This window comes from Geotrypetes seraphini, chromosome 2, assembly GCF_902459505.1.
Source record: "Geotrypetes seraphini chromosome 2, aGeoSer1.1, whole genome shotgun sequence".
Taxonomy (NCBI): Eukaryota; Metazoa; Chordata; class Amphibia; order Gymnophiona; family Dermophiidae; genus Geotrypetes; species Geotrypetes seraphini.
The window spans coordinates 510,024,821-510,051,431 of record NC_047085.1 but is presented as its reverse complement, the minus strand read 5'-3'; the positions used below and the strand labels follow the sequence as shown (position 1 = coordinate 510,051,431).

At 45.4% G+C, this 26,611-nt stretch overlaps 2 protein-coding genes across 5 annotated transcripts in view; one reads left to right on the top strand and one right to left on the bottom strand.

Annotated features, from left to right (window-relative positions):
- Positions 1-3,134, bottom strand: part of LOC117354622 (gastrula zinc finger protein XlCGF28.1-like) — a 29,791-nt gene extending 26,657 nt beyond the window's left edge. Inside the window, exons 1-2 of one of the 3 annotated variants that reach the window (XM_033932429.1) lie at positions 2,560-3,134; positions 598-1,043 (exon numbers count right to left, since the gene is read on the bottom strand). Coding sequence is in view for 1 of the 3 variants with exons in the window: in XM_033932427.1 (XP_033788318.1) it covers positions 2,560-2,583 (24 nt within the window). In the remaining 2 variants the exon portion in view is untranslated. Of the gene's footprint in view, positions 1-597; positions 1,622-2,559 lie in introns of those variants that run through there. The other 2 variants (XM_033932427.1, XM_033932428.1) reach the window with 2 other exon arrangements.
- A 1,108-nt stretch (positions 3,135-4,242) lies between these two features.
- Positions 4,243-25,159, top strand: LOC117354618 (gastrula zinc finger protein XlCGF57.1-like). Of its 2 annotated transcripts, none has more exons than XM_033932419.1 (4): positions 4,243-4,385; positions 4,721-4,847; positions 14,510-14,623; positions 23,407-25,159. In XM_033932419.1, exons 1-4 carry the CDS (start codon positions 4,362-4,364, stop codon positions 24,981-24,983), a joined length of 1,842 nt encoding a protein of 613 aa, XP_033788310.1. In that variant the 5' UTR covers positions 4,243-4,361; the 3' UTR covers positions 24,984-25,159. The 2 variants fall into 2 exon arrangements, with proteins under 2 accessions (XP_033788310.1, XP_033788309.1); XM_033932418.1 differs by having other exon boundaries at positions 14,504-14,623.
- Positions 25,160-26,611: the final 1,452 nt, after the last annotated feature.

Genomic DNA, 26,611 nt, shown 5'->3' with positions numbered 1-26,611 from the left:
ATCTTTTCTTCTCTCTTGCATAACTTTTGAGACGTCCGGATATATCCAAAGTCTTTGATCTCCAAATAATTTTTGAGAATTTTTAAAGTATAATTTTAAAATCATATTTAAATCTTGCTCAAAAATGAAAGATACTAAGAGAGTAGCTCTTTCAGTATCTATAGACAAAGTTTGTTCCAAAAGAGCTGAAATATTCCCGAAGTCAATCTGTTTTTCTTCTCCCTCCTCTTTTCCATCTTCTTTTCCCCCATCTCTTTGAGGAATCTTTTTATTTGGTAGGTAATACATTTTATTCAATGGAGGAATATTGTTAGGGGGAATTTTTAAATTCTCAGTTAAATATCTTTTTAAAAAATCTATAGGCGGAGTTCCAGATAGTAGTGGAAAATTCAGGATACGAAGATTCAATCTTCGATTATAATTTTCAAATTGTTCTAGTTTACGATGAATTGAGGAATTGTCTTTAATCATAGCTACTTTAAACTGTTGCAACTGCTGTATATCATCCTGTGTTTGTCTAGTTTGGTCTGTAAGATCTTTTTTCACTGAGTCAACAGTTAATGTTAAATTGTAAAGTTTAGCAGTAATAGTTATTACCTGCTCAGTAGATTGAGACAATTTAGTCTCCAGACGTTGAAGGAGTGTCCAAATGTCTCCTAAGGAGGCCTCCGTGGGAAAGGGAGAAAATCCCTTTCTCTCGAGTTGATCCTTCAGCTGCACTACCTGTGCTGGCTCTGTGCCCTTGCCAGGAGACCCCACAGATCCACTTCCGGGGTTGGGAGTCTACTGCAACAAAGCCCCGGTCATAGCTGGACACGAAGGGTTACAAGGAGCTGGAGGGGACAATGATGTCTCCAATCCCGAAAGGTAGAGAGACTCTCCAATATCTCTCCCCAGTGCCGGGTCACTTCCTCCGGGTTCTTTAGCAACCGACTGCAGAGCTGAAAAAAAGCGGTCTACGGTTTGCTGGGCAGGTGTAGAGACAAGGGCCTGCAAGGGATCAGCCCTAATCACCCCCTTCCGCTTTGAATGAGGCATTCCCGCTGGAAGAATCGAGCAAAAGCGGTAAGATAAAATTATTCTCAAACGGTAGACACCAGCACCCGTGATTTTCCTCTGTCTCTCTAACAGCTACTCACACCGCCGCCATTTTGACCACCCCTCTTCTCTCAGTCACCTGATGATCACCGCCATCTGGGCATCTCCCTCCCCCTCACCTTCGTGGCGATTTTTTATTTTCAATAAGCAGCCAGCGCCTTTAAGTCATGTGTGGCTACCAGAATGTTCTCCACTGACGCAACCAGAAACAGGAAGTTGTATCAGAGGAGAAATTTCTGGCAGCCGCACGCGACTTCAAGGCTCCAACTGCTTGTTGAGAGAAAAATAAAAATTGCCAGCAAGGGAAAGGAAGGGAAGGAGATGCTCAGACCACAGCAAGTGAGAGGGAGGGGGCTGCTGGACTGTGCGAAGGGTGCTTAAGTGGAGGTGGGGGTAAAGAACAGATGCTGAGGGGAAATGGGGAAGAGAGAGTGGAGAGAAGATGTTAATGGGGAAGAGAGAGTGGGGAGAAAACACTGAAGGGAAATGGGGAAGAGAGAGAGGGGAGAAGACACTGAAGGGAACTGGATGGAAGGAGGGGATAAAGAAAAAAAAAGGCACATGTTGGATTGGGGAGACAGATACCACATCAGAGGAGAGGAAAGGAGGATAGAGATGCTAAAATCCACCTGGGGGAGGGAAGGAATGATGGAAGAGAAGAAGACAGATGCCAGACTATAGGGGGAGCGGAGGAAAGAAAATGGGTACCAGACCAATGAGGGTGAGGGGTGGAGGGAGAGATGGGAGAGGCACAGTAACAGAGCATATGGAAGAGGCAGAGAAGGCAGACAGTGGATGGAAGGAATTGAATGAGAAGATGAGGAAAGCAGAAACCAGACAATAAAGGTAGAAAAAAAATTATATTTTCTTTTTTTTTTTGCTTTAGGATAAAGTAGTATATTAGTTGATAAACATTTATAAACTAAGCCCTGCCAGCTGAACATCTCTTTCTCTAGTTCAGGAGCCAGAACTTTGATTTATAAAATGACAATTGTACAGAATATTGTTTCTTTTTATACTTTAATAAAATAAGGTCAGCATAAAACTATTCGAGGCTTCTGTGGATGGGATCAGATGGTTTGCAGGGATAGGGCCAGAGCTTGCGGAGACAGGGACAAAATTTTTCCCCATGTCATTATTGTTTATTTGCATGGTTTGGTTTGAGTCAGTTGCTTTCATTGCACTTTAGCCCTTTGTAAGGGTTTCCTTTACGCATTAATAAACTTCAACATCGAGTCCACAGTGTTGTTTTGTTCCTTTCCTGTGGAACTGTTGGGTGCTCTTGTTAAAATTCACAGAGCACATCAGCTAAACAGCAACTACACAAAGAACCCGGGACACAAAATCTCCCTTTGGGGGGAACCTCTGATCTCTCCGAAGGTCCCAAAGTGCCAGTGTCCAGCTTAGGATCCCAGATGAGAAAAGTGCAGCAGGGGCAGGATGTTAGGGCCAGTCTCCTACCTGCGCAGAAGCTCTTGCAGGCATTTGCCTGACCTGGAGGCTCTTTTTCTGGCCTCTTGCAGCGCTGGAGGGAGGGAGGGAGAGAAGGGCAGAGACGGTGATTTAGAGCTGGAGATTTCCGGTTTATCTGCAAACGAAAAGAACAAAGGAAGATCGAAACTCCCTCCTAATGACGTCACAAAGGGAGGCGGAGCTTCAAGCCGATTCAACGCCTTTCCGTGCTAATTGGTCAAAATGGTCCCTGGGGCGGGGAGAGTAGTAGAAGGGTCCGCCCTCTCGCCCTGATTTGGGCGGGAGCTTCGGCTTATTGGGCAGAAGGTTCCTGGGGCATCTTGTTGCCTATATGCGAAGAATATACAGTCTGACCCTTGGATCCCCTGTAGGCCAGTCCTCGCCATGTTTCCCTGAAAGCAGCACAATATAGAAGCTGATTTATTATCACTATTTACCATGGGGGGGGGGAGGTTATTTATTTTGAAATCTGTTTTTATTAAGAAGAAAAATCACAAGGGCAATGTGACGCACAATAAAAACACTGTTACAAGTAGAGATAGCCGCCAAAGCCGACTGGACTCATGTCCCCCCCCCCCCCCAGCCCAAAAGAAAACTAAAGGCAGTATTGTTTAGCTAGTTTGGGGCAGGAATTTTTTTTTAACTATATGAAATCTCAAATAAATTCAAACAAAATTTTTTCAAAATTATTTGACTGCTCAAACCCACAATCCTGTGATTTAGGATCAAACGGAACCAGAGCTGCCTGGGGGGGGGGGGGGGAAAGGGGTAAAACGCGGACCTGACGGACCTAAACCCGTACGGCCATAAAAGTCTGAGGTCCGTGTCGGTCTGTGTCAGTGGCGCTTGTAGCTTCTGTTGCTGACAGACCTTGATGAGATTTGAGCGCTGACGGATCCGTCTCAAGTGGTAGGATCCGTCAGCGCTCAAATCTCTTCCAGCTCTGTCAGAGCCAGAGACTGGTGCTGGAGTTTGGAGACTTCTTTTCCCCGCTCTCTTGGCTTCTGCTCTGCCGCTCTGACAGACCTGGAAGAGATTTTTAGCGCTGACGGATCCTACCACTTTTCCCTCCCTATGCTGAGACGGATCCGTCAGTGGTAAAGTCTCAATCAAGGTCTGTCAGCGGCAGGGACACCGACCTCAGACTTTTAAGGCCGTACGGGTTTAGGTCCGTGAGGTGGGTCAGACCAATGGTTCATCGAGCCCAGTAGCCCAAGTCCCTAGTACCTGGCCCAGACCCATGCCACCGATCCCCACCGCCTTAGTGCTAATAAAGCGCTTAAAACGTAAAAGAAAATCAGAAAACCAACTTAGCCGAATGGCTGCTCGGGACAGAGAAACGAAAGAACCCAGTTCCCCCCTCCGGCAACCCTGAACGCTGGGACCTAAAGCTGCGCCTCAGAGCCGGAAAGGGGCAACAGAACTTTCCCTTCAGCAAACCCAGCGTCAGCCCCTGCTCCCTCCCGCCCTCTTTCCTCACGCGCCCCCGGGCCAAAGCTCAAACTCCTCCTCTTCCCGCCCCCAGGAACATTCTGACCAATGAGCTTCGGAGGGAGCTGCCACTCTTTCTCTTCCCGCCCCACAGACCATTCTGACCAATCGGCACTCAAAGGGGTAGAGCTAGGAGAAGCCGCAACCGGCTGAGCTCCACCTCCTCCTTTGTGATGTCATCAGTCTGTGCCGAGCAGGAAGTGAAGTCTTTCCTCCGTTAACGTGCCTTTGGGCTCTTCTCCGAGGGTTACAAGAGACAGATCTTCAGAGAAAGATTGGCAGCAAAAGCAGAGAGGAAAATGCCTGCAGGAGTTTGTGCTCAGGTAGGAGGTTTTTCCCCAACTGCCACCGCTTTCTAACTGGACCTAGGGGATGGCACTGTGGGGAGAAATCAGAGTCCCTCAAAGGGAGATTTTCTGTAACACGTGGTTTCCAGTTGCTAGAATCCCATCTGGTGACAGTGCAAATGATATACACACTAAAATCTGTTCCTCTGCTGAGCCCCAGTACTGGGTGGTCTGAACTAAAACTGTGTCTCGGGCAATTCTAAATTATGTGCATCCAGCAAACATTTCCCTATCCCAATGGGAACCGATATGGGGCGATTTTCTTGATCTGTGCAATGCAAAATATTTTGAATGTGTTGTTTATATTTCAGATGCAGATCACATTTGAAGACATCGCTTTCTCTTTCTCTCAGGAGGAGTGGGAGTATTTAGATGAAGAGCAGAAGGAGCTTTACAAGGAGGTGATGAAGGAGAATTATCAGACTCTGATCTCACTGGGTAAGGGAGAATTTTATTAGCAGTGTCTGAGCATCGTTATAAAGTCAAAGAACAAATGAAGATAAAGCAAAAATCACACAGAAAATGAAATATATTAATGTCACCCTCAAATTGATCATATCAGTGAAAAAATAGCCGTCTCCATCACAAACTGGCACCTATTAATCACAGGTAAAAACACTCCAGTATATCTCCTGTTAAGCAGTAAAGTATATTAAGAAAGAGAACCTTTTCATGATAGTGTTTACTATGTATGCAGTCCATTTAGAAGCCGCCATTAGAGCCCCGGAGCATGCGGGAGATAGGCCAGCCATGGAGGGAAGCTTAATTGCTCTTACTTACTTCAGGCCTTTCTCGCTGCCGGGTCCTGCCTACTTTCTGTTTCCGCGAAGGCAGGATCCGGTAACAAGAAAGGCCCGAAGTAAGCAAGAACAGCAAGTTGTAAGCTTCCCTCTGTCGCTGACCTTTAGGAGATAGGTCAGCGATGAAGGGAAACTTGCAACTTGCCTTTGTCTGTAGCGAATCTGCCGGGTGTGTGAGACGGAGGGGGGGTGTTGAATGGGAGAAGAAAAGCTGCTGTACCCAATTAGAGGGGGAGGGAGAAGAGAAATGCTGGTGCTTCTGCTGTACCCAATTGTGGGGGGGGAGTTAAGAGAAATGCTGATACTGCTGCTGCTGTACCCAATAGGGGGAGGGGGAAGAGTCATGCTGCTGCACCCAATTAGGGGGGGAGGGTGAAGAGAAATGCTGCTTCTGCTGTACCCAATTGGGAGGGGGGAGAGAAATGCTGATGATACTGCTGTACCCAATAGGGGGAGGGGGAAGAGAAATGCTGCTGCACCCAATTGGGGAGAGAGAGGGAAGGAGGGAGAAGGAAGATCAGGAAAAGGAGGAAAGAAATGCAAAGACCATGGGAGGGAGGGAAAGGAGATTACCATACCATGGAGTGGAAGAGAGAGTCAGGGCATATGGGGGGGGGAAGCAGGGCCGGATTAAAGGATAGGCCCAGTAGGCACAAGCCTAGGGCCCAAAATGGTCAGGGGGGGGCCGCCAGTGCTGTGCTTTGGGGCCTTACCCTTGCTGGATTCACTGGCAGCAGCAGCCTCATCATCATCCCGGGCGCCCCCCCAATCCGATCCGACCCTTCTATCTCTCCCTCCTTCCCTCATCAGTGACGTGCCAGAGGGAATCACGGCAGGAGAAAGCCCTGAAGCAGCCTCCTTAGAGTAGAGCAGTGCTGTTTAGAGTCTCGTGATGGGAGGGAGGGAGAGATAGGAGGGTCGTGGGGGGGGGAGTAGCAGTCTTCCCTGGGTGCTCGGCCTGGCGTTATGAACTTCTTCGGCTAGCAACAGCATTTTCAATTCACTGCTGTTGCCAGCTTCAGGCCTTCCTCTCTGCCGGGTCCTGCCTACTCCTGTTTCCATGAAGGCAGGACCCAACAGAGAAGAAGGCCCGAAGCTGGCAATAGCAGTGAATTGTGAATGCTGCTGCCTGAAGAAGTTCATGACGCCAGGCCTTGGGTGACAGAAGGAGGAAAGGGAGCAGAGTGTGAGAGACTTGCTGCACCCAACTGGAGGGAGAAAGAAGATAAGGGAGGGAATGAAATGAGATGCCAGGGATTGGAGGTAAGGGAGGGAGGAAAAGATGCCAGGGCATGGAGGGAAGGAGGAAAGTATGCCAGACCAAGGGAAAAGGAAGGAGGAGATGTCAGAGCATGGAGGGGGAGGGAGAGATGGAAGAAAAGGAAAGGAGTGAGATGCCAGAGAATCAGGGAAGATACCAGACTGTGGGGTGCGAAGGAAAGAAAGAAGAAGAAAGAGATGCCAGAGCATAGGGGACAGGGTGGTGACAGAGAGAGAAGAATGGAGAGGTGGCAGAGCTGAAATCAATCATGTACAAAGGAGAAGAGAAGGGGCACAGGATAGACAGTTTATTGAAGGAGCATAAAAAGAGGGAAGATGCCATATGGAACGGGGAGAGGGCAGACAGTGGATGGAAGGGGCTGATGCTGCAAGGAAGACAGAGTGGACAGATGCTGGCTAGAAAGAAGAGTGAAGACAAGATGATTAAAGCAGAAACGACAAAAGGTACAAAAAAAATTTTTTTGCTTTTCGTAGAATCAAGTAGTATTGTATCTATTGATTAAAGTTTATAAATAGGAAATGGAAATAAGGCAGTTTTTTGGGGACTAAACCCCTTTCCTCAGGTCAGAACAGGATACCATAACAGTAGGGGTGCCCAAATGGTCGAGCGCGATCGACCAGTAGATCGCAAAGGCAATGTGAATCGATCGCGTTGCCATGGCAATCTTTTTCTTCCTGCCTCCCTGAGCCAGGCCAGGCGCGTACAAGCACCGGACTCACAAGACTTCACCTCTGATGTCAATTCTGACATCAGAGAGGAAGTTCTGGGCCAGCCAATTGCTGCCTGGCTGGTCTGGAACTTCCTCTCCGACGTTAGAATTGACATCAGAGGTGAAGTCTTGTGAGTCCGGCACTTGTACATTCCTGGCCTGGCTCGTGGAAGCAGGGAGAAATCGGCATGGTGGCTTAGGGGGTAGGGAAAGAATCGGGGAAGTGGAGAAATTGGAGCGATGGCTTGGGGAGGCAGGGGAAGAGAGACAGAAAGAAAAGGGGAGGGGCAGAAAGAAAAAAATATTGGATTTATAGTCAGAAGAAGGAAGTGCAAACAGAGACTCATGAAATCACTAGACAAAAAGGTAGGAAAAATGATTTATTTTCAGTTTAGTGATCAAAATGTGTCTGTTTTGAGAATTTATATCTGCTATCTATATTTTGCACTATGGCCCCCTTTTACTAAACCGCAATAGTGGTTTTTAGCGCAGGAAGCCTATGAGCATCGAGAGCAGCGCAGGGCATTCAGCGCATCTCCCTGCTCTAAAAACCACTATTGCAATTTAGTAAAAAGGGAGGCGGTATATTTGTCTATTTTTGTATAGTTGTTCCTGAGGTGACATTGCATAGAATCGTCTGCCTTGACCTCTTTGAAAACCTGCGGAATATAAATGATAATTAACATTTTCTCTGCGTATAGTGTGCTTTGTGTTTTTGTAAAAATGTTATTGTTGGTAGATCATTTTGACTTGGTCATTTTAAAAGTAGCTCGCAAGCCCAAAAAGTGTGGGCACCCCTGCTGTAGAGCCATTTCTTGTATGACTGGATGAGTTATATTTATCTTTTTTTTTAGTTGTTTAAATTCATGCAGAAATAAATGGCTAGATTGAACCTAATGACTTCATTAATGCCTTTCCCTTTTTTAAACCTCTATACCATTTGAAAGAGGGCAAAAACTTCTTAAATTTAGTAAAAATATTCTGGCACAAGTGTCAAACCTTAAAAAAGGAAGTTATATTGAGCATCGGAAAATAATAATAATAATTAACTAATAAAAATAGTACACATTTAGGGCTCCTTTTACTAAGTTACAATAGTGGTTTTAGCGTGCGCTTATTGCGCTGAGAATTGTCACATGCTCTAGATGCTAACGCCAGCATTGAGCTGGCGTTAGTTTTCCCACATAGCACAGGGGTTTACGCGCGCTAAAAATGCTAGCGCACCTTAGTAAAAGAGGGGGTTAATTTTCCCCACCACCAAATTTCCCCATCCCGCCCCACCCGGCTACTTTTACATGCCACCCGTCTGGAAAAAATTTCTGGGGAGAACACTGGTTTAGTATTCCGAACATACCCCTTCGTTTACTAACACGTAACACGAGTTTTAGCACAGGCAGCGGCGGTAACTGCTCTGACGCTCATAGGAATTCTATGAGCGTCTGATCAGTTGCCGGCGCTAAAACCCGCGCTACACGTTAGTAAAGGAAGGGGTCAGTCACATAAGAGTTCTCTGTGGACAGAAATAAGACAGTCTCTTGTACTTATGCCTGGGAGGTCAGAGCTGCTAAAAAAATCCCTTTGAGAGACGAACCTGGAATTAGTCTTTATTCCCATTTCTGCCACTGTTTACGGGGTATATTAGTATTGACTCCCTGTTATTTCTTGTATACACCAAGTGGATTACGGGAGGGGGGAGCGTGGCAGATGGGGATCTACATAACTGGATGACCCGTATTGCATTGTTAAATATTCTTTATTGCTGTACTGTTGTGGAGTCGTCAATAAAAATTGTTGAACTATAAAGTCCGCAGTCTGGCCCCTCCTATTGAAAACTGTTTATTGTGAGCTTCTATACTGCTACTTATGACTGGGGAGTCAATTCAGAGCGGTTTGCGTGAACTTCTATAGCAGTTACAATACAGAGTTACAAAGAGCTTCTGCGAGGTGTTATAATACAGAGTTATTAATACTGGCATAGTTATGCCATAATCAATCATCCTTCTTATGTTACGGGCACATCAATCATCCTACTTATATGCATATGTTTATACCAAATCAATCGTCCTATGTATATTGACATCTAATATTAGGTTTACTATTGCAGCTAAGTACACAATATTTACACACCACCTAAAGAGGTTGTCCAATTCAACTATATATATATATAATCTATACTAGTCTTTAAGCCCGTTACATTAACGGGTGCTAGAATATATGTCTGCCTTTCTTTCTGTCTCTCTCCCTACCCCTATCTGTTTCTTTCTGTCTCTCTCCCTCCCACTTTCTTTCTGTCTGTCTCACTCCCTGGCCCCCTTTGTCTGTCTGTCTTTCTGTCTCTCTTCCTGCCCCTGTGTCTTTCTTATTTTCTGTCTCCCTCCCTACTTCCCTGTGCAGAAGCCAAAGCAGAATTCTCTCCCCTCCACTTCCCTGTGCAGAAGCCAAAGCAGAATTCTCTCCCCTCCACTTCCCTATGCAGAAGCCAAAGCAGCATTCCCTCCCCCTCCATGTCCTTGTGCAGCAGCATTTTTTCCCTCCCCCACTTCCCTGTGCAAAAGCCAAAGCAACACTCCCTCTCCCTCCATTTCCCTGTGCAGCAGCAGGATTTCTTCATCCCCCCCTACACTTCCCACGGTCTGGCCGGCTCCCTTGCCAGAGTTATTTTTAAATTTAAAGGTGCCGCAGCAGCTCCTCTAACGATCCTCTGCATCGGAAGTGTTCTCTGATGCAGGTGTGGCTCGTGAGAGGAGCCTGTAAACTGAAAAATAACTCCGGCAAGGGAGCTGGCCAACTGGCAGTTCAATGAGAGCCACAGCTTCAAAACGGAGCCCTCTGTCGGACACTCTTCTGCCACCGCAACCGCCACTCTCCTGCCGGTCCTCTAAGCCGACCGCCATTGACAGAGCTGCACGCTCACGCACCTCCAGCCACCGCTCGTGCCCCCAGCTAGCGCAGGCGCCGTGAGGACTGGCACAGAAGCACACCTCACGGCACCAGGAATCACGAACTTTCAACAGCGCATGCGCGCTCTAGGGTTTTATTATTATAGATATACGTATCTGTATTGTGTTTTATGTTTATCTTTGAAATATTATCTTCCTCAGAGTCTACTTTTCTGGGCTTTCTCTATTTATATCCCTATTGTGTTCATCCTATTGTGTTCCTGATGAGGGGGGAGGGGGACTAGCCAATTGTCTCCTCTATGTTGTTTTATTGGCCAAAGTAGGTCTTTATCCCGTTCTTGAACTTTCCGGTATCCTCTTCTAGTTTTAGTTCCTTCGGGAGGGAGTTTCACCGCCTTGGAGCCATCGCCGAGAACATTCGTTTCCTGATGCTTTTGTATTTGATGTCTTTGGTTCGAGTGTAGTGCGCGTGGTATTGTGTGCTGATGTAGTCTGGCTGCTAGATATTATGGTTCTGAGAGATGAACGATTTTGTGTGTCAGCAGTAGGATTTAGAGTTTCACCCTGCTTTCAGTCAGATGCCAGTATAGTTCTTTCCCAGCAGAAATCTTGCTGCTGAGGCCTGGCTTGTTGATATATAATGTGCTGAATCCACCAACAGATAGGGGAAGTGTGTAGCAATGGTTATCCCAGGACAAGCAGGCAGCATATTTTCACTGACGGAGCCCCGGTACGGACACTTCAAGAACTTTAAAAAAGTTCTTGACATCCGCACCGCGCATGCGCGAGTGCCTTCACGCCCAACGTAGGCGCGCGGTCCCTCAGTTTCTTAGTTTCCACAGAGCTAATAAGTTGCGTTTCAACGGCTGTTGAAAAATTTTTCATTTCGCTGCCTTCCCGCTCTCGCAGTTTACTGACTTTTTGTCGGTTTCTTCTTTTATAAGTTCCTACTAATAAAAAAACCCAACAACCCCATTAAACTTGTTTTTTTCTTTACCGTTGTCGGTTTGGCCTTGTGGGGCCTTATGGATCGCCATTTTCTTTTCTCCCCTCTACATGGTTTTTGTCCCTGGCTGGTTTTTCCTGCCTATTCTTCCTCCACACGGTTGTTTTGTGGTAGAACTTGTCTTCACAGATATATAATGTGCTGAATTCACCAACAGATAAAGGATGTGTGCAGCAGTGTAGCAATGGAAACACTCTCGAGTGATGTTCCCATACAGTTAATATTAGTACAGGACAGAAGAAAAAGGACAAAGTTAAGGCAGTGATGAGATCACTTAAGTTTAAGCACAAAGGCCAAGAAGGAGGAGGATGAAAATCAGTTAATTTCTGATGGGCTGCTCAGAGTGGAGGAGGGGTAGCTTCCATGTAAATCAGGAAATTCAACTACCCGCTTCCATTCAATGGGTTTGAATGACGACAAAGCTTTGGTGTTGCCGAGGTCACGAATAATTTTCATCTCTCAGATCGTCTTTTTGTACTAACAAATCCTAGCTGTTTGGGAGAGTCGGCTTCCGTTTGAAGATGAATTCATAAGGCTAGTTCATCAGCATACATCAGATATGGTAAACAATAACAGATTTCTCCGAGGGCGCACTCTACGCAGAGTGTGGTTTCTTCATGCGCGGAGTCCAGGGCAGTGCCGTCTGAGGAGATTTGTAGGGCAGCCACTTGGTTTACCCTCCGTACCTTTACGAAGTTTTTACAGGAAGAACATGGCGGCACAAATGAATGCCACTTTTGGTTCCTTGGTGCTAGCAGAAGGCTCATTTGCCCCGCCTTAAGACTTTGGTACGTCCCACTGGTCAAGACCCATATGCCTTTTGCACTAGAACAGAATATTAGGTTATTATTACAATAATTTTTTCATAGTAGAAGGGCATATGAGTCTTGAGGGCCCGCCCTTTCAGATTTCCATTTGGCCTGCTTACTGTCTTGGACATGTATGTATTTTCTAGATATTTGACCTTCTCCTGTCAAACTGGTCTGAAGAGTGATGAATACCCAGAAGGTTTCCACAGCATCCAGAGGTATCCTCCTCTAGAGGAGAGATTTTGTAAATAGCACTCTCCTTAAAAAACAAACCACCACCTAGGATTTTAGCAAATGGGAGAGTGTGTGAATTACATAGGTGTTAGTGCTGGTTGCACTCAGGTAGGTGACTTGTTGGGGGTTCTGCCTTATTTTCTGATCCTACTAGCCATGATGTTCTTTAATTGTGTTTTTGGTAATAGCAGAGCAGTCATGGCTTGATCAGGGAGTTCCTCATACCTCAGCTCTTGTAGTGGTCAAATAAAGATCTGCACGGAAACGGAGCTGTCAGGAATTTCACAGAATCCACGGGAATCCCCTCTAGACTTGCGGGGTTCCCACAGGAACAAAAGAAATTCCCCCGGGGCTCCCGCAGGAGCCTACCTGCCTATGTTCTGAGTCCTGAGCTCTCCAGTGCTTCAACAGGCCACTGGCAGCTGTTCCTCCTATATGCTGCCAGTGGCTGACCCAGAAGGCTTCTCTCTGACACAAATTACGTCAGAGGGAGGCTTTCCAGATCAGCCACCAATAGTGTTTAAGAGGAATCACTGTCTGCAGCAGACAGACGGACATGCTGCATGGGCTGGAAAGGTGGGAAGGGAGGGAAAGAGATGCACAGGCTGGGGGGTGGGGGTGGAAAGGGAGGGAAAGAGATGCTGGAGGAGGGTTGGGAAGGGAGGGAGAGATGTTGATGGGGGAGGGAAAAAAAAGGGAAAATGGCTGAATATGGATGCGTGGAGCAGGAGGGAAAGAGAGATGGTGCACATGGGTTAAGGAAGAGGGAGAATTGTTGGACATGGTGATGGAGAGGAGGGAGGGAGAAATATTGCAAGAGGGAGGAATGTTAAACATGGTGTTGGAAGGAATGGAGGGAGAGATGCATCATGGTGCAGGAGAGAGGTGATAGGAGAAATGTTGGACATGGGGCTGGTGGGCAGGGGCAAAAGATGATACACAGGGTCCAGGTGATGAGAGAGGGAGAAATGGTGGACATGGCAGTAGAGAGGGGGGAGAAATGTACCCTGGATCTCTCTCTCTGTTTATATTTTATATTTGCATTAGAGGCTGTGGTACAGACCCATTTACAAAGTATGTATGCTTCCCAATTAATATTTCCAAATTAATAAAGTTTCTTTGCTTATTTGTAAATGGGTCTCTACCAGAGCCTTTAATTCAGTAGCATAATAAATGAAATAACTACTTCTGAAGTTTATGGGGATGGGCAAGGATGGGTTTGTATCCGGTGGGGACGGGTGTGATTTCTGTCCCTGTGCAATTCTTTATTGTCAACTGCTTTGGTATGAGCTGAGAAGATCAGATCACAGAGTAGGGATAGAGGAGGCGGAGCTGAAAAAGGTAGATGACACCTTCTATACAACGTACGATTAGAAGTGAATAACCTACTGGTCAAGACTCGTATGCCTTTCAACTAGAAAGAAGATTATTGAGGTAAGAACCTAATCTTCCCATGCTAAGGAGTGTGCTCCTTTCATGAGGCTGCCTTGGGGTTGTCCTGGAAATATTATAGACCGATGACATCAGAAAAGTGGATGGAGCCAATCTATCCTGAAATATCTGCGGATCACAGAGACAAGTAGAGGTGGTGATGAGATTTATTTGGTGCCCTGTGAATGTGTCATCTGCGATATTAGGGTAGGATGCAGGTTGCTAAAAATACCAAGAAATACTTATGGAATTGAAAATAAATCCTTACTGCTTTGGTTTAAATCATCTGCAGGAAAGAGTTCTCTGGGACATATGAAATGAATTTTAACTTCCTGCCCTTTTGTTTTTATTCATATTGGTTTGAGCATTATTCCAGATGTTCTGGATTAGAGGGAGTGTTCTTTTAAGGGGAAGGTTCTTTTGAGTGGGCAGACGTGTTGTGCCGAAGGCACTTTTCTGCTGTCATACTCTATGTTTCTATGTTTTAAAGGGATAAGGAAGTTCACACATATTGAAATGAGGCTGATAATGTTTTGTACTATTTAGAGTGGGAATTAGACTATCAAGATGAGTAAAGAGAGTTATTTTACTGAGATTTACAGAGTCTAAAACAGTTTGTAACTGAGGGTTTGAGTATTTTTGTTTACCAAAGTTGGTCAAATTCTTTATGCTGGAAATTAACCCACTCTTCTACGAAACTACGATAGCAGTTTCTAGCGCGGGGAGCCACGCTAAATGACTCGCACTGCTCCTGACGCTCATAGAGTTCCTATGAGCATCGGGAGCAGCGCAAGCCATTCAGCGCAGCTCTCTGCGCTAGAATGCTATCGCAGTTTCATAAAAGAGGGGGTAAGTCTTGAATTTGAGGGAATCTGACAGTAAATAATATTTGGGAGACATAATTCAAATTTTTATTTCCCCAGGAACAGGCTCTCCTCCCGTCACTCCTGATATTATATTCCACATTGAACGGGGGGAAGAGCCATACATCAGGGAAGAGCCAGGATCAGAGGAAAGAGAACCTGGGAGAAGTAGCTGCTCAGGTGAGTGCAGTAATAAGAAGGACAGGGGTAAAACTGCTGAGATGAAGGGGAGAGTTGTAACTTTAATTTCCAAACCTGGCTCATCTTTATCTGAGCGTGTGAGAGATACTTGGGCCCTTACATGAATGAAAAAGGTATGTTTTATGTGAAAATATATTTTTTTAAAAATTTATATTTATTCAAACCATAAATCACATCACATACGCTATAATAAAATCCTTAGCGCACATGCGAACTTCAAACTCTGTGGGCGCCGTGCCGTGCAGGACAATGCTGAGCGCCGGCAGTTGGCCGCTGGGGTTGATGTGCTACGTGCTGTAGGGGGCGTGTATGCGGAGCATGGTGGGGGGAGGGGAGAGGGCGTTTCTGCTCTTCCGGTCTGGCTGCCGTGTTATAGTGGGTGTGGTGTCCCCCTTCTTACTCGCACTGACATGGAAGATGAGGCGACGAAAAGTAAAAAATGGCAGTTTCTCTATTGGGGGCGTACAGACAGCGTATGATAACGACCACGGCTCTTCGGCGTTGTGAGGGGTGCTGCTGGACAGAGGGGAGATAAAAGGAAGGGAGAAGGGCTACTGCTGGACAGGGGGAGCAGGGAAGGGGTGCTGCTGGACAGGGGGGAGAGATAAAAAGAAAGAAAGAAAGGGGGCAGGGAGAGAGAAAGACAGACAGACATACAGAAAGAAAGAAAGATAAAGAAAAAGAAATGCCTAAGGGGTCCTTTTATCAAGCCGCGCTAGCGGGGTTAGCGCGTTGGACATTTCATCACGCGATAACCCCTGCAGCAAGCAAAAAAAATAATGCCTGGTCAATGGAGGCGTTAGCGACTAGTGCGGCAGGCGGTTTAATGTGCGGTATTCAGCGCGTTAAACCCCTACTGCGCCTTGATAAAAGGACCTCTAAGTCTACACATCTATTCTAGCACCCGTTAATGTAACGGGCTAAAAAACTAGTATTATATATCATGCTACAAACCCACCCAACAATACCCACATTAAAGGCTACAAACTGATGCTATTTTCCCTTTACCAGCCAACCAACAAAACCAGGGTGGCCTTCACAGTGATTCCTACTTATTTTTTAAAAATTCTTTATTTATAACTTATTTCTTATTACAATCAAGTACACTTCTCCCTCCCCATTTGCGGTTTCTGCACTCGCGATTTCACATAATTGCAATTTTTTTCTGGGAAGGGAAAAATAAAAAAAAAACATTTTTTACCTCCCTGACGCCTTCCCGGCCTTACCTGGTGGTCTAGCGGGCTTTCGGGGCAGGAGCGATCTTCCTACGCTCCTGCCCCGTGCAAATCACCATGAGGAAATGGCTGTAGGGAGTTCCCGTCGTCTCGAGAGACGACGGGAACTCACAGCAGCCATTTCCTCATGGCGATCTGCACGGGGCAGGAGCGTAGGAAGATCGCTCCTGCCCCGAAAGCCCTCTAGACCACCAGGTAAGGCCAGGAAGGCGGCAGGGAGGTGGGGGTGGGTCAGAGCCGGATAATCGCGGTTTTTTGCCATTCACGGTCCGACTCTGCCCGTATCCCCCGTGAATAACAAGGGAGAAGTGTATAATGATTACAACTTGAATCAGATCCATAATTCCAGATGGAAATACAAAGAAAATAACCACTCCAATATTTAGTTCACAATATTGAGAGAAATCACAGGAAATTAAAATCAATTTGGATTTATATAATCAAACGAAAACCAGCTATATTCTGCATATCCTAGAGCCGGTTTATGGCAAGTTACACATCATTAGTTGCGGCTACTCCTTCTCTGGTTTCAATAAATTCTAGCAGCTGTTTAGGCTCAAAAACCCATAAAATTCTTATTCTGGTATGTAATAAAGCATTTTACAGGCAACTTTAACAAAAATATCCCTCCCTAGGCGAGGATTCTTGATCTTAATGCCAAAAATTCCTCCCTCCGCCTCTGAGATTTCTGAGATATATCTGGAAATATATGAACATTTGAGCCCAAAAACTGATCATTTATATGATGGAAATAAAGACGTAATATATATTCCCTATCACTTTCCAAAGCGAGAGTTATCACCAAGGTTTTTCTCCAGTGAATTCTCCCAAAAAGTTGATAAATTCATATCCACCACTTTACTCTCCTTGGATCTCATTAGGAGTAGACGCCCCGACAGGTTTCTTTATTTGAAGGTAATTTGCTCTTACAATAAGGGGTAAATTTTCTGTTGGAATAACTAGTATTTCTCTAAAATATTTCCTTGCCATCTCCATAGGTGAAATCAATGGGCACTTAGGGAAATTCAAGAGTCTCAAGTTATTTTTCCTTAATTGGTTTTCAAAACTCTCCATTTTTCTTACTATAAAGGATCTTTCTGTCACCAATTCAAATTCTAACACTTTTATTTCACAGAGCTTTCCTTCCTGCTTCTCCAGCTTTTCATTTGCTTTAGTAAGGGCCAAACCCTACTGCTCCACTTTGGACAGTCTTATAGTCAGTACTTAACATAGAAAAAGACAACTTGAGATTAGTATCCATAACTGATATGGCTTGCCATAATGCTTCCATATCAATCTTTGCTGGCTTTTCTAACTCCCCAAATTTGATGGCAGTCCCTCCAGAAGCACCTCTCACCTCTACCCTGGTGTAGGGTAACTGCTGTAATTCTCCGTCCACTCCTTCTAACAAAGTTGGTGCAGAAGTCCTTCCATTGCTGAGGTCCGAAGCTTCTACTCAGGGCAACAATATCTCAGTCTCTCTTTCTACCGGTAAGCTTCCAGGTTGGGGTGGGACCAGCCGTTGCTCCAGGTTCAATGACGCCTGGTCAAACCGCAAGCCGGGTTCACCTGAGGAAATCGGGCTCTCCCCCGAAGTAGGTAATGCAGATTCGCCTGAGCGGGTGAAGGCTCCCGTTATAATCGTCCAAACTAATCGTTGTGGTGCCACAACCACCGCCGTAAGGGGGAAGGTTGTTAAGCAATGATGGTAAAGTCGATCATACAGAGCCTCCCTTTCAGCCTCCTGCCGCCATCTTGATTTCTCTCAACTCCGTGACTCCTACTTCTAGTACAGAATGCTGACAGAAGACGGTCATAACCCCAACTCCTATCACTGCTCAGTCACAAATTGAACAATAGCTGCTGGCTCTATGTGGAAGTTTGTCCCATATCGGCATCCATATTTGTTGGAATGTCCTACATGCCCTTGGAGATCCCTTTTTTGGATCCAGATGTTCCCATTTCATCAGCTGATAAACCTCATTTCTCCAAAGTGTATGTGAGGGTGACTGTGGCTCTCTCCAATACCTTAATATAAACTTCTGGTCCAACACATTTACCTTTATACAGAAGGGCATTAGTTCCTTTTCTGGTGCTTAGAGATACAAAGTTTGCTCTTCCTCAAAACTGCCTAGAAATAGGTCAATAATCTCTTCCAAAAGTCTTTTATCTGTACACAGGACCAAAACATATGTGTCAGCTCAGGCAGGTTCTGGTGGATTCTCTTAAAGGTTTGTTTAATAAATCCCTGGAGACAGGAGAGGTTCTGCGGAATTGGAGTAGAACAGATGTGGTCCCTCTTCATAAAAGTGATGATGGAGAAGAAACTGGAAACTACTTTGGTTATTGGAAAAGTAATGGGAAGCATGAATGTCCTGCAATCCAGTGGGTTACAAGACTCAAGGCAACATGGTTTTACCAAAGGTAAATTGTGCTGAACAAATCTGATTGAATTCTTTGACTGGCGACCAGAGAATTGGAGCGAGGATGTGCACTGGATGTAATTCACTTAGATTTCAGCAAAGCATTTGACAAGGTTTCTCATAGGAATCTCTTCAGTAAACTTGATAGGCTGAAGCTAGGACCCAAAGTGGTGAACTGGATTAGAAACTAATTGACAAGCAGACATCGGAAAGTGGTGATTCACGGAATTCACTTGGGGGAAGGAAGGGTGAGTAGTGGAGTGCCTAAAGGATTGGTGCTGAGGTCGGTTTGTCTTTTTGCTGATGATACCAAGATTTGTAATGAAGTCAGTGGCGTGCGGTGAGGGCTTTCAGGGGATTCAGTGAATTCTTAGCTCTACAGCCCTGCTGTTTTTGTTTTGTTTTTTTTACTTTGCTTGATGCAGTTTTTTTTTTTTCAAATTCTTTATTCATTTTTCATCTTACATTAAGTACACAATACTACATCATTTAAAACTTTAACACATCACTTGAAATTCTTTCTATTGTCATCATCAATAATAATAAAACGCTGGAGCGCATATGCGCTCTCAAAAATTCGTGAGTCCTGGCACCGTGAGGTGTGCTTCTGTGACAACATTCTAATTGACACCTCACGGCACTTGCAGGGGCTGGAGGCGCGTGCGCGCGACTATGCTCTCTCCAAACCTTCCGGCTCCAGCGGCGTAGGCAGCACCAGTGGCAGCAACTGAGTGGTGGACAGCAGCCCCGCTCCGGCCGTTGACCCTCCACAAACCTCCCGGCTCCAGCGGTGTAGGCAGCACTATAAACACGCTGCTTCGCGCTCTTCTACTGCCAATTTCCTCTGCCGCGTCTCTGATGACATCATCGGAGACAGACGCAGCAGAGGAAATCGGCAGTAGAAGGCCGCGAAGCAGCGTGTTTAAAGTGCTGCCTACGCGGCTGGAGCCCCGAGGTTTGTCGGCGGTGGGAGGGTCAGGAGCAGGCCAGATCGAGCAGGACAACGGCAGTAAAAGAAGGGGGAGGGGCCGGAGCAGGGAAGAGAAGGGAAAGGGGAGTGGGGGAAAATGCTGCTACTGCTTCTGCACAGGAAAGGGGGGGATAGAATGGAAATGCTGTTGCTGCTGCATAGGGAAGTGGGATGGAAATGCTGCTGCACAGGGAAATGGGGAAAAATGACAGAGCGGGAGGGAGGGAGACAGAAAGAAAGAAAGACACAAGGGCAGGGAGAGGGACAGAAAGACAGACAGAGAAAGGGGGCCAGAGAGAGAGTCAGCGGGAGAGGGAAAGGGGGCTGCTTTGGGGGGAGGTGTGTGCTTGGGGCAAACAGCTTTGCTCTGGGGGGGGAAGACAGAAGGGGCCATGGAGAGACAGGGAGAGGGAAAGGGGGCTGCTTTGGGGGGAGGTGTGCTGGGGACAGACAGCTTTGCTCTGGGGGGAAGACAGAAGAGGGCCATGGAGAGACATTTAGGGGGGACGTGGATGCTGGGGGCAGACAGCTTTGCTCGTGGGGAGGGATATAGACAGCGGCCAAGGAGAGAGAGATAAAGAAACACAGACAGACAGACACATCTATTCTAGTACCCGTTAATGTAACGGGCTTAAAGACTAGTAAATACATAAATTTATTCCCTCCCAATTTGATTTGTCAAGTAGGCAGCCTGGGAATGATGAAGTGATGGGAGGTGACTGCTCAGCCCGTTCACAGCAGGCTTGGACTTAGATGTTCTTCCGGGATAACTGAATGTTTTGGCAGATGTCCTGGATGGAACTTATACGTTTTGTGTTAAACCTGTTTCAGAAGGGTGTTTTAAAAAGGTGACCAGATAACTACTGCAGAGATTAAAGTAAAGACCCTCCCCTTACGCTTCTTCAGTGCTCACTAACCCCCTTACATCCCATAAAGATCAGAATACAGATGTATATACCTGTCTTCAGAACAGCAGCCTAGTAGAGCTGCACACAGGTGTCTTAAGTAGCCTGGTGGGTGGGCTAGTGAACCATAGAGAGAAGTAGCAAGTTCCATAAGCCACTCTAACCGCTACATTTACGGTGGAAAGTGTGAGCCCGCCAAAACTCATCCAAAACCTACTGTACTGCCTTACAGGTACCACCTGCAGCCATAAGGCTATTGGGGTGGTAGACAGGTAGATACTGTAGGTTTAGGGGGGAATTTTGGAGGGCTCCCCATAACCTAAAAGGGGGTTCTGGGGAAATATGTACCTGGCAGTCTTTAAGTAAAGTTCACAGCAGTGCACCCTAAGGGTTTGCGTGACTGGTCCATTAAGATGTCCCTCCCACATCCAAATGGGCTTGATTTGGACGTTTTGAACATGAAAGTTTTTGTATGTGACTAAGACATCAAAATAGGTAATTTTCAAAAAGAAACTTGGATGTCTAGCGTTTTTGAAAAAGGATGTTTCCCAACTTTTGAACGTCTTTTGGGAAATGTCACACACTATCGAAAACATCACTCTTTGTATCAAAAGCATTTACTTGGAGAATACATTGCTTGGAAACAAACACACACCCCCTTTGCGGCAGTTTCATGAACTTGCTACAAGAGGTCATGGCAGCCATTTTGAGAGCAGTGACTAGGGATCTCTCCTGCCTCACCTACACCCCTAGGCCATCGGGGATTGTAAGATTAGGCCCGGAGGGGACATCTACAGCTGAGTGGGGGAGAAGCATGGTCAGTCTTGGACAAAACTGAAACAATGGCCAAAGCATTTTGGCTGAGACCAAAATTGGACAGAAAATTTGGTCATTTATTCATTTTTCTATACCGTTTTCCCAGGAGAGCTCGGAACAGTTTACATGAATTTATTCAGGTACTCAAGCATTTTCCCCTGTCTGTCCCAGTGGGTTCACAATCTGTCTAATGTAGCTGGGGCAATGGGGGGATTAAGTGGTGGGTGGTGAGGGTGGTGGATGCCTGGAATGCGCTCCCGAGAGAGGTGGTGGAGAGTAAAACTGTGACTGAGTTCAAAGAAGCGTGGGATGAACACAGAAGATTTAGAATCAGAAAATAATATTAAAGATTGAACTAGGCCAGTTACTGGGCAGACTTGTACGGTCTGTGTCTGTGCATGGCCGTTTGGAGGAGGATGGGCAGGGGAGGGCTTCAATGGCTGGGAGGGTGTAGATGGGCTGGAGTAAGTCTTAACAGAGATTTCGGCAGTTGGAACCCAAGCACAGTACCGGGTAAAGCTTTGGAATCTCGCCCAGAAATAGCTAAGAAGGAAAAAAAAAAAAAAAAAAAAAATTTAAATTGAATCAGGTTGGGCAGACTGGATGGACCATTCGGGTCTTTATCTGCCGTCATCTACTATGTTACTATGTTACTAAGTGACTTGCCCAGGGTCACAAGGAGCAGCATGGGTTTGAACCCACAACCTCAGGGTGCTGAGTCTGTAACTTTAACCACTGCAGAAATCAAAATGAAGTAAAAGTGAGCCAAGTATGGGACAAGTCATTGTGACATCACTGATGAGGTTGACTCTTATTGGTGGAATAAGGCATTATGACATCACAATACCAGCTCTGGTTATCAGAGGCTGAAACTTTGTACTTTATTGAATTTTCTATACCGTTCTCCCAGGGGAGCTCAGAACGGTTTACATGAAATTATTTAGGTACTCAAACAATTTTCCCTGTCTGTCCAGTGGGCTCACAATCTATCTAAGGTACCAGGGGCAATGGTCAGCTTCTACTCATGCAATTTTCAAGGAAGGTAAAGGGGATGGGACCACTTTTTCTCGTTACCTATTTCCCACAGGATTACCTTCAAAACCCTTCTTGCTTTCAAAGTTCAATCCAATCATATTCCCGCATTCATAGACAGATTGCTGATCCCCTATGAATCCCATCGGTCATTATACTTTTCTCAACAAAATCTTCTTGCATTTCCTTCCGTCCGTCAGTTGTTTTACGATACAATACATAAAACAATCTTTTCAGTAACCGCCCCTACATTGTGAAATGCCCTACCCCTGACCCTTAGACAAGAAACTAAACTCAATAACTTCAAATCTGGTCTTAAAACATTTCTTTTCAAAGATGCTTATGAGATCCATTCCTAGGACTTACCACCTACGAAACTCAGACTATTGGCTTAACATTAAAGACTTCCTTTACCCTTTCCATTCTTTCCTTCCCCTTTCTACCCTGTTTCCCCGAAAATAAGACCTATCTCGAAAATAAGCCCTAGCATGATTTTTAAAGATGCTCCTAATATAAGCCCTCCCCCTCCCAAATGTCCCCGACACTCCCTGACACTAGTGCTGCCCAATTAGCTGAAAATATCAGACTCGTCAGTTCAACAACCCCCACCCCTGCTGCTTTAGGAGGCCTCGGAGCGGAGGTATGTCAGTCTCACGGTGGGAGGGTCGGTTGGGTTCTGCTGCACCAGGGGGTGAGTGAGAGGGGAGGAATGATGGTGCATATGGAGGGTGGGGAGAAAGGAAAGAGAAAGAATTGGGGTAGAGGAGAGGAAGGGAGAGATGATTGTTGTACATGAAAAAAATAATACATACCTGAAAATAAGCCCTAGTGCGTTTTTTTGGACTCCAAATTAATATAAAACATTGTCTTATTTTCGGGGAAACACAATATTAGTTTCATATAATGTATCCTTCCCATTTACCCTCATGTAGCATGTTTCGTCCGTATTGTTTATGTAAATCTGTATCCCACTTTTTTAGTATTATTTTTTTCATTCTCTGTATAATTGTAAACTGCTTTGCATTTAAAAGCCATATATCAAGTACCAAGTAAACTTGAAACTTGATCAAAGCATATTTTGTACCCGGGGCGATGAAGTGTTAAAGTGACTTGCCGAGAGTCAGAAGGAGATGCTGTGGGAATGAACTTGCCAACCTCAGGGTGTCAAGGTAGCTGCTCTAACCCAAGGAAAATCTGCAGTGTGTGTAGGAAAAAAAACTTCAACAAATGGTTTGCAAATAAGAAACAGACTACTTCTTAAGCCACACGTAGAAAATCCCAGTGTAAGATAAACAGTCGTTCTTATTATACATAGGGAATATCTTAGAACCCACCGCTGTCTTTTGCCACATGATTAATACCTTCTGTTCTTATCCAACAGATCATCAGATCACACAAGAAAGGAAGAGAGAAAAGAAGCAAGGAGAAGATCCTGTAGAAATAAAACAAGTCCAAAGACAATCAGGAAACGTCTGTGAGAATATTTCCCAGGGAATTGAGAGGATTAACACAAAGAATTGTAAGCAGGAATCAAAGGAGCATGAAGACCCTACAGGAGACTCAAGGGATGGAGACCTAACAGGGAGACCCTTCCAAATTAATAATAGTGATACAGTGACTTCTGAAGGCCACTATGGTAAGAGAAAAGGAAAAACATCCCAAAAAGAATTTACTTGTATTGTATATAAGAGAAACTTCAACTTTACTTGCCCTAAACGTAATACGAGGTTCTCCTTGTTTTCAGAACTCCAAATGCATAAAAGCAATCATAAAAGTGAGAAACCAGTTACATCCACTGAGTGTAATAAAAGTTACACTCAACTTCCTACTCTAAAAATTCATCAACAGGCTCACACAGCAGTCAAACCATTTACATGTCCTGAGTGTAAGAAAAGCTTCACTCAGATGTCCTATCTAAAAATTCACCAGAGGATCCACACAGGAGACAAACCATATACATGTACTGAGTGTAATAAAAGCTTCACTCAGCATTCACATCTAAAAATTCACCAAAGGATCCATACGGGAGACAAACCATTTACATGTGCTGAGTGTAATCAAAGCTATGCTCGGATTTCCGATCTAAAAATTCATCAGAGGATCCATACAGGAGACAAACCATTTGCATGTACTGAGTGTAATAAAAACTTCACTCAGGTGTCGTATCTAAAAATTCACCAGAGGATCCATACTGGAGACAAACCATATACATGTACTGAATGTAATAAAAGCTTCACTCAGGTTTCAAATCTAAAAATTCACCAAAGGATCCATACAGGAGACAAACCGTTTACATGTACTGAGTGTAATAAAAAGTTCACTCAATTTTCACATCTAAAAATTCACCAAAGGATCCATACGGGAGACAAACCATTTACATGTACTGAGTGTAATCAAAGCTTCGCTCGGATTTCAGATCTAAAAATTCACCAGAGGATCCACACGGGAGACAAACCATTTACATGCACCGAGTGTAAGAAAAACTTCACTGTGCTTTCACATCTAAACGTTCACCAAAGGATACACACAGGACACAAGCCATTTACATGTGCTGAGTGTAATAAAAGCTTCACTCAGCTTTCACATCTAAAAATTCACCAGAGGATCCACACAGGAGATAAACCATTTATATGTGCTGAGTGTAATAAAAGTTTCACTCGGCTTTCATATCTAAAAAGCCACCAAATGAACCACACGGGGTACAAACCATTTTCATGTACTGAGTGTAATAAAAGCTTCACTCGTGTTTCACATCTGAAAAGCCACCAAGTGATCCACACAGGGTACAAACCATTTTCATGTACTGAGTGTAATAAAAGCTTCACTCGTGTTTCACATCTGAAAAGCCACCAAGTGATCCACACAGGGTACAAACCATTTTCATGTACTGAGTGTAATAAAAGATTTGCTCGACTTTCAAATCTAAAATGTCATCAGAGGATCCACATGAGAGATTAACCATATACATTCGCTGTGGGCTAAATTCTATATACAGCACCCTCAAAATTGGAAAGAGCTTAAAGTCAGGCATGGTTTATAAAATCGCATTCGCATCTGGGAGCATGACAAAAACATGGAGCAAATGCCCAAATGTAGGCGTAGAGGCCCTAATTCTGTAATTATGGGTGGATGTTACCCATGACCAGTGTTCCCTCTAAGCGGGCGGGTGTTGTGAGCAAACTTTTTTCACTGTGAGCTAAAAATATCGGGCGCCAGCAAGTTATGAGCCAAATAAATATGTTGCTTTCTACCACAGAACTTCCTTACGTTTGTATGGAATCTATCCCCTTTCAACTTTAGAGAGTGCCCTCTCGTTCTCCCTGCCTTAGCTACTAAGTCTATTCCCTTCAGTACCTTGAATGTTTCTATCATGTCCCCTCTCAATCTCCTCTGCTCAAGGGAGAAGAAGCCCAGTTTCTCTAATCTTTCGCTGTACGGCAACTCCTCCAGCCCCTTAACCATTTTAGTTGCTCTTCTCTGGATCCTTTCGAGTAGTACCGTGTCCTTCTTAAAGTACCAGTGCTGGACGCAGTACTCCAGGTGAGGGCGTACCATGGCCCGGTACAGCAGCATGATAACCTTCTCTGTCTCTTCAGTCCAGCATCTGCCCCTTCCATTCACTGTCTGTCTTTCCCTGCCATCTCTCCTCCTGCCCCCCCCCACCCCCCAATTTGGTCTAGCATCCATCATCTTCCTTCTGTTCCCCTCATGGTCTGGCATCTCTATCCTTCCCTCCCCCCTGTGGTTTTTAGCATATCTCTCTTCTCATTTCCTCCACTCAGATCTGATCATTCTCTGCTCTCTCTTCCCTTTTCTTCTCTGGTCTTCCTTCTCTATTTTCTGCCTCCATCTAAATTAGATTCTTTCTTACTATTTAGTCCCGTTTCCCTCTTTTCACTGTGTCTACACACAGCTTGTCACCCCTTTCCCTCACCCCTCCATTATCTTACTATTTTCTTCCCCCTTTATTTATCTCCTCCTTCCATCCAGTATGTGTTCTTTCCCCACTTCCATTCAGCATCTGCTCTCCCTTCTCAACTGACATCCATCTGCCTTCTGCTCTCTCTCCCTTCTTCTCACTTCCATCATCTGTCCCCTTCTCTCTCTCTCTCATCTCCTCCATTCCATCATCTGCCCCTTCTCTCTCTCTCTCCCCCCCCCCAACTTCCATCATCTGCCCCCCTTCCCCTCACCTTTGTGGGTCACTTTCTTTCCCCTGAGGGTGGCTCATGTCACAGGGGAAGCTTTGGCCGAGCAGAACCGCTTGATTGACAGTGGAACTTACTTGATTGATGTCGATGCTGGGGCCCGTTGCCGTTTGAAGGAAAAAAAAAAGGTGGAAAAAAGGAACCTGTAAAGGCGAGAGGAAGGGAAACCTCCAGGACAGCTGCTTTTTGCCCTCCTTCAGCGGCCCAAGAGTTCAGACCAGCAGCGGCAGCTCTGTATGCTTTTAACTTCGGCACAGAGCTGCCCCTAATCAATAGTTTAGCGCGGTTTCATGAGGCAGCCTCGGGGCCTTTGATAGCCGGCCCGCTTCGATGATGCGATGTGGGCCGGCCTAGCAAAGGCCCCGAGGCTGCCTTATG

Excerpts from the sequence above, each read along its gene's own strand:
- LOC117354618 (XM_033932418.1), top strand. The coding sequence starts at position 4,362 with ATGCCTGCAGGAGTTTGTGCTCAG. Across the intron at positions 4,386-4,720 it reads CTGCAGGAGTTTGTGCTCAG|ATGCAGATCACATTTGAAGA; the intron begins GTAGGAGGTTTT and ends TTTATATTTCAG. Across the intron at positions 4,848-14,503 it reads TCAGACTCTGATCTCACTGG|GAACAGGCTCTCCTCCCGTC; the intron begins GTAAGGGAGAAT and ends TTATTTCCCCAG.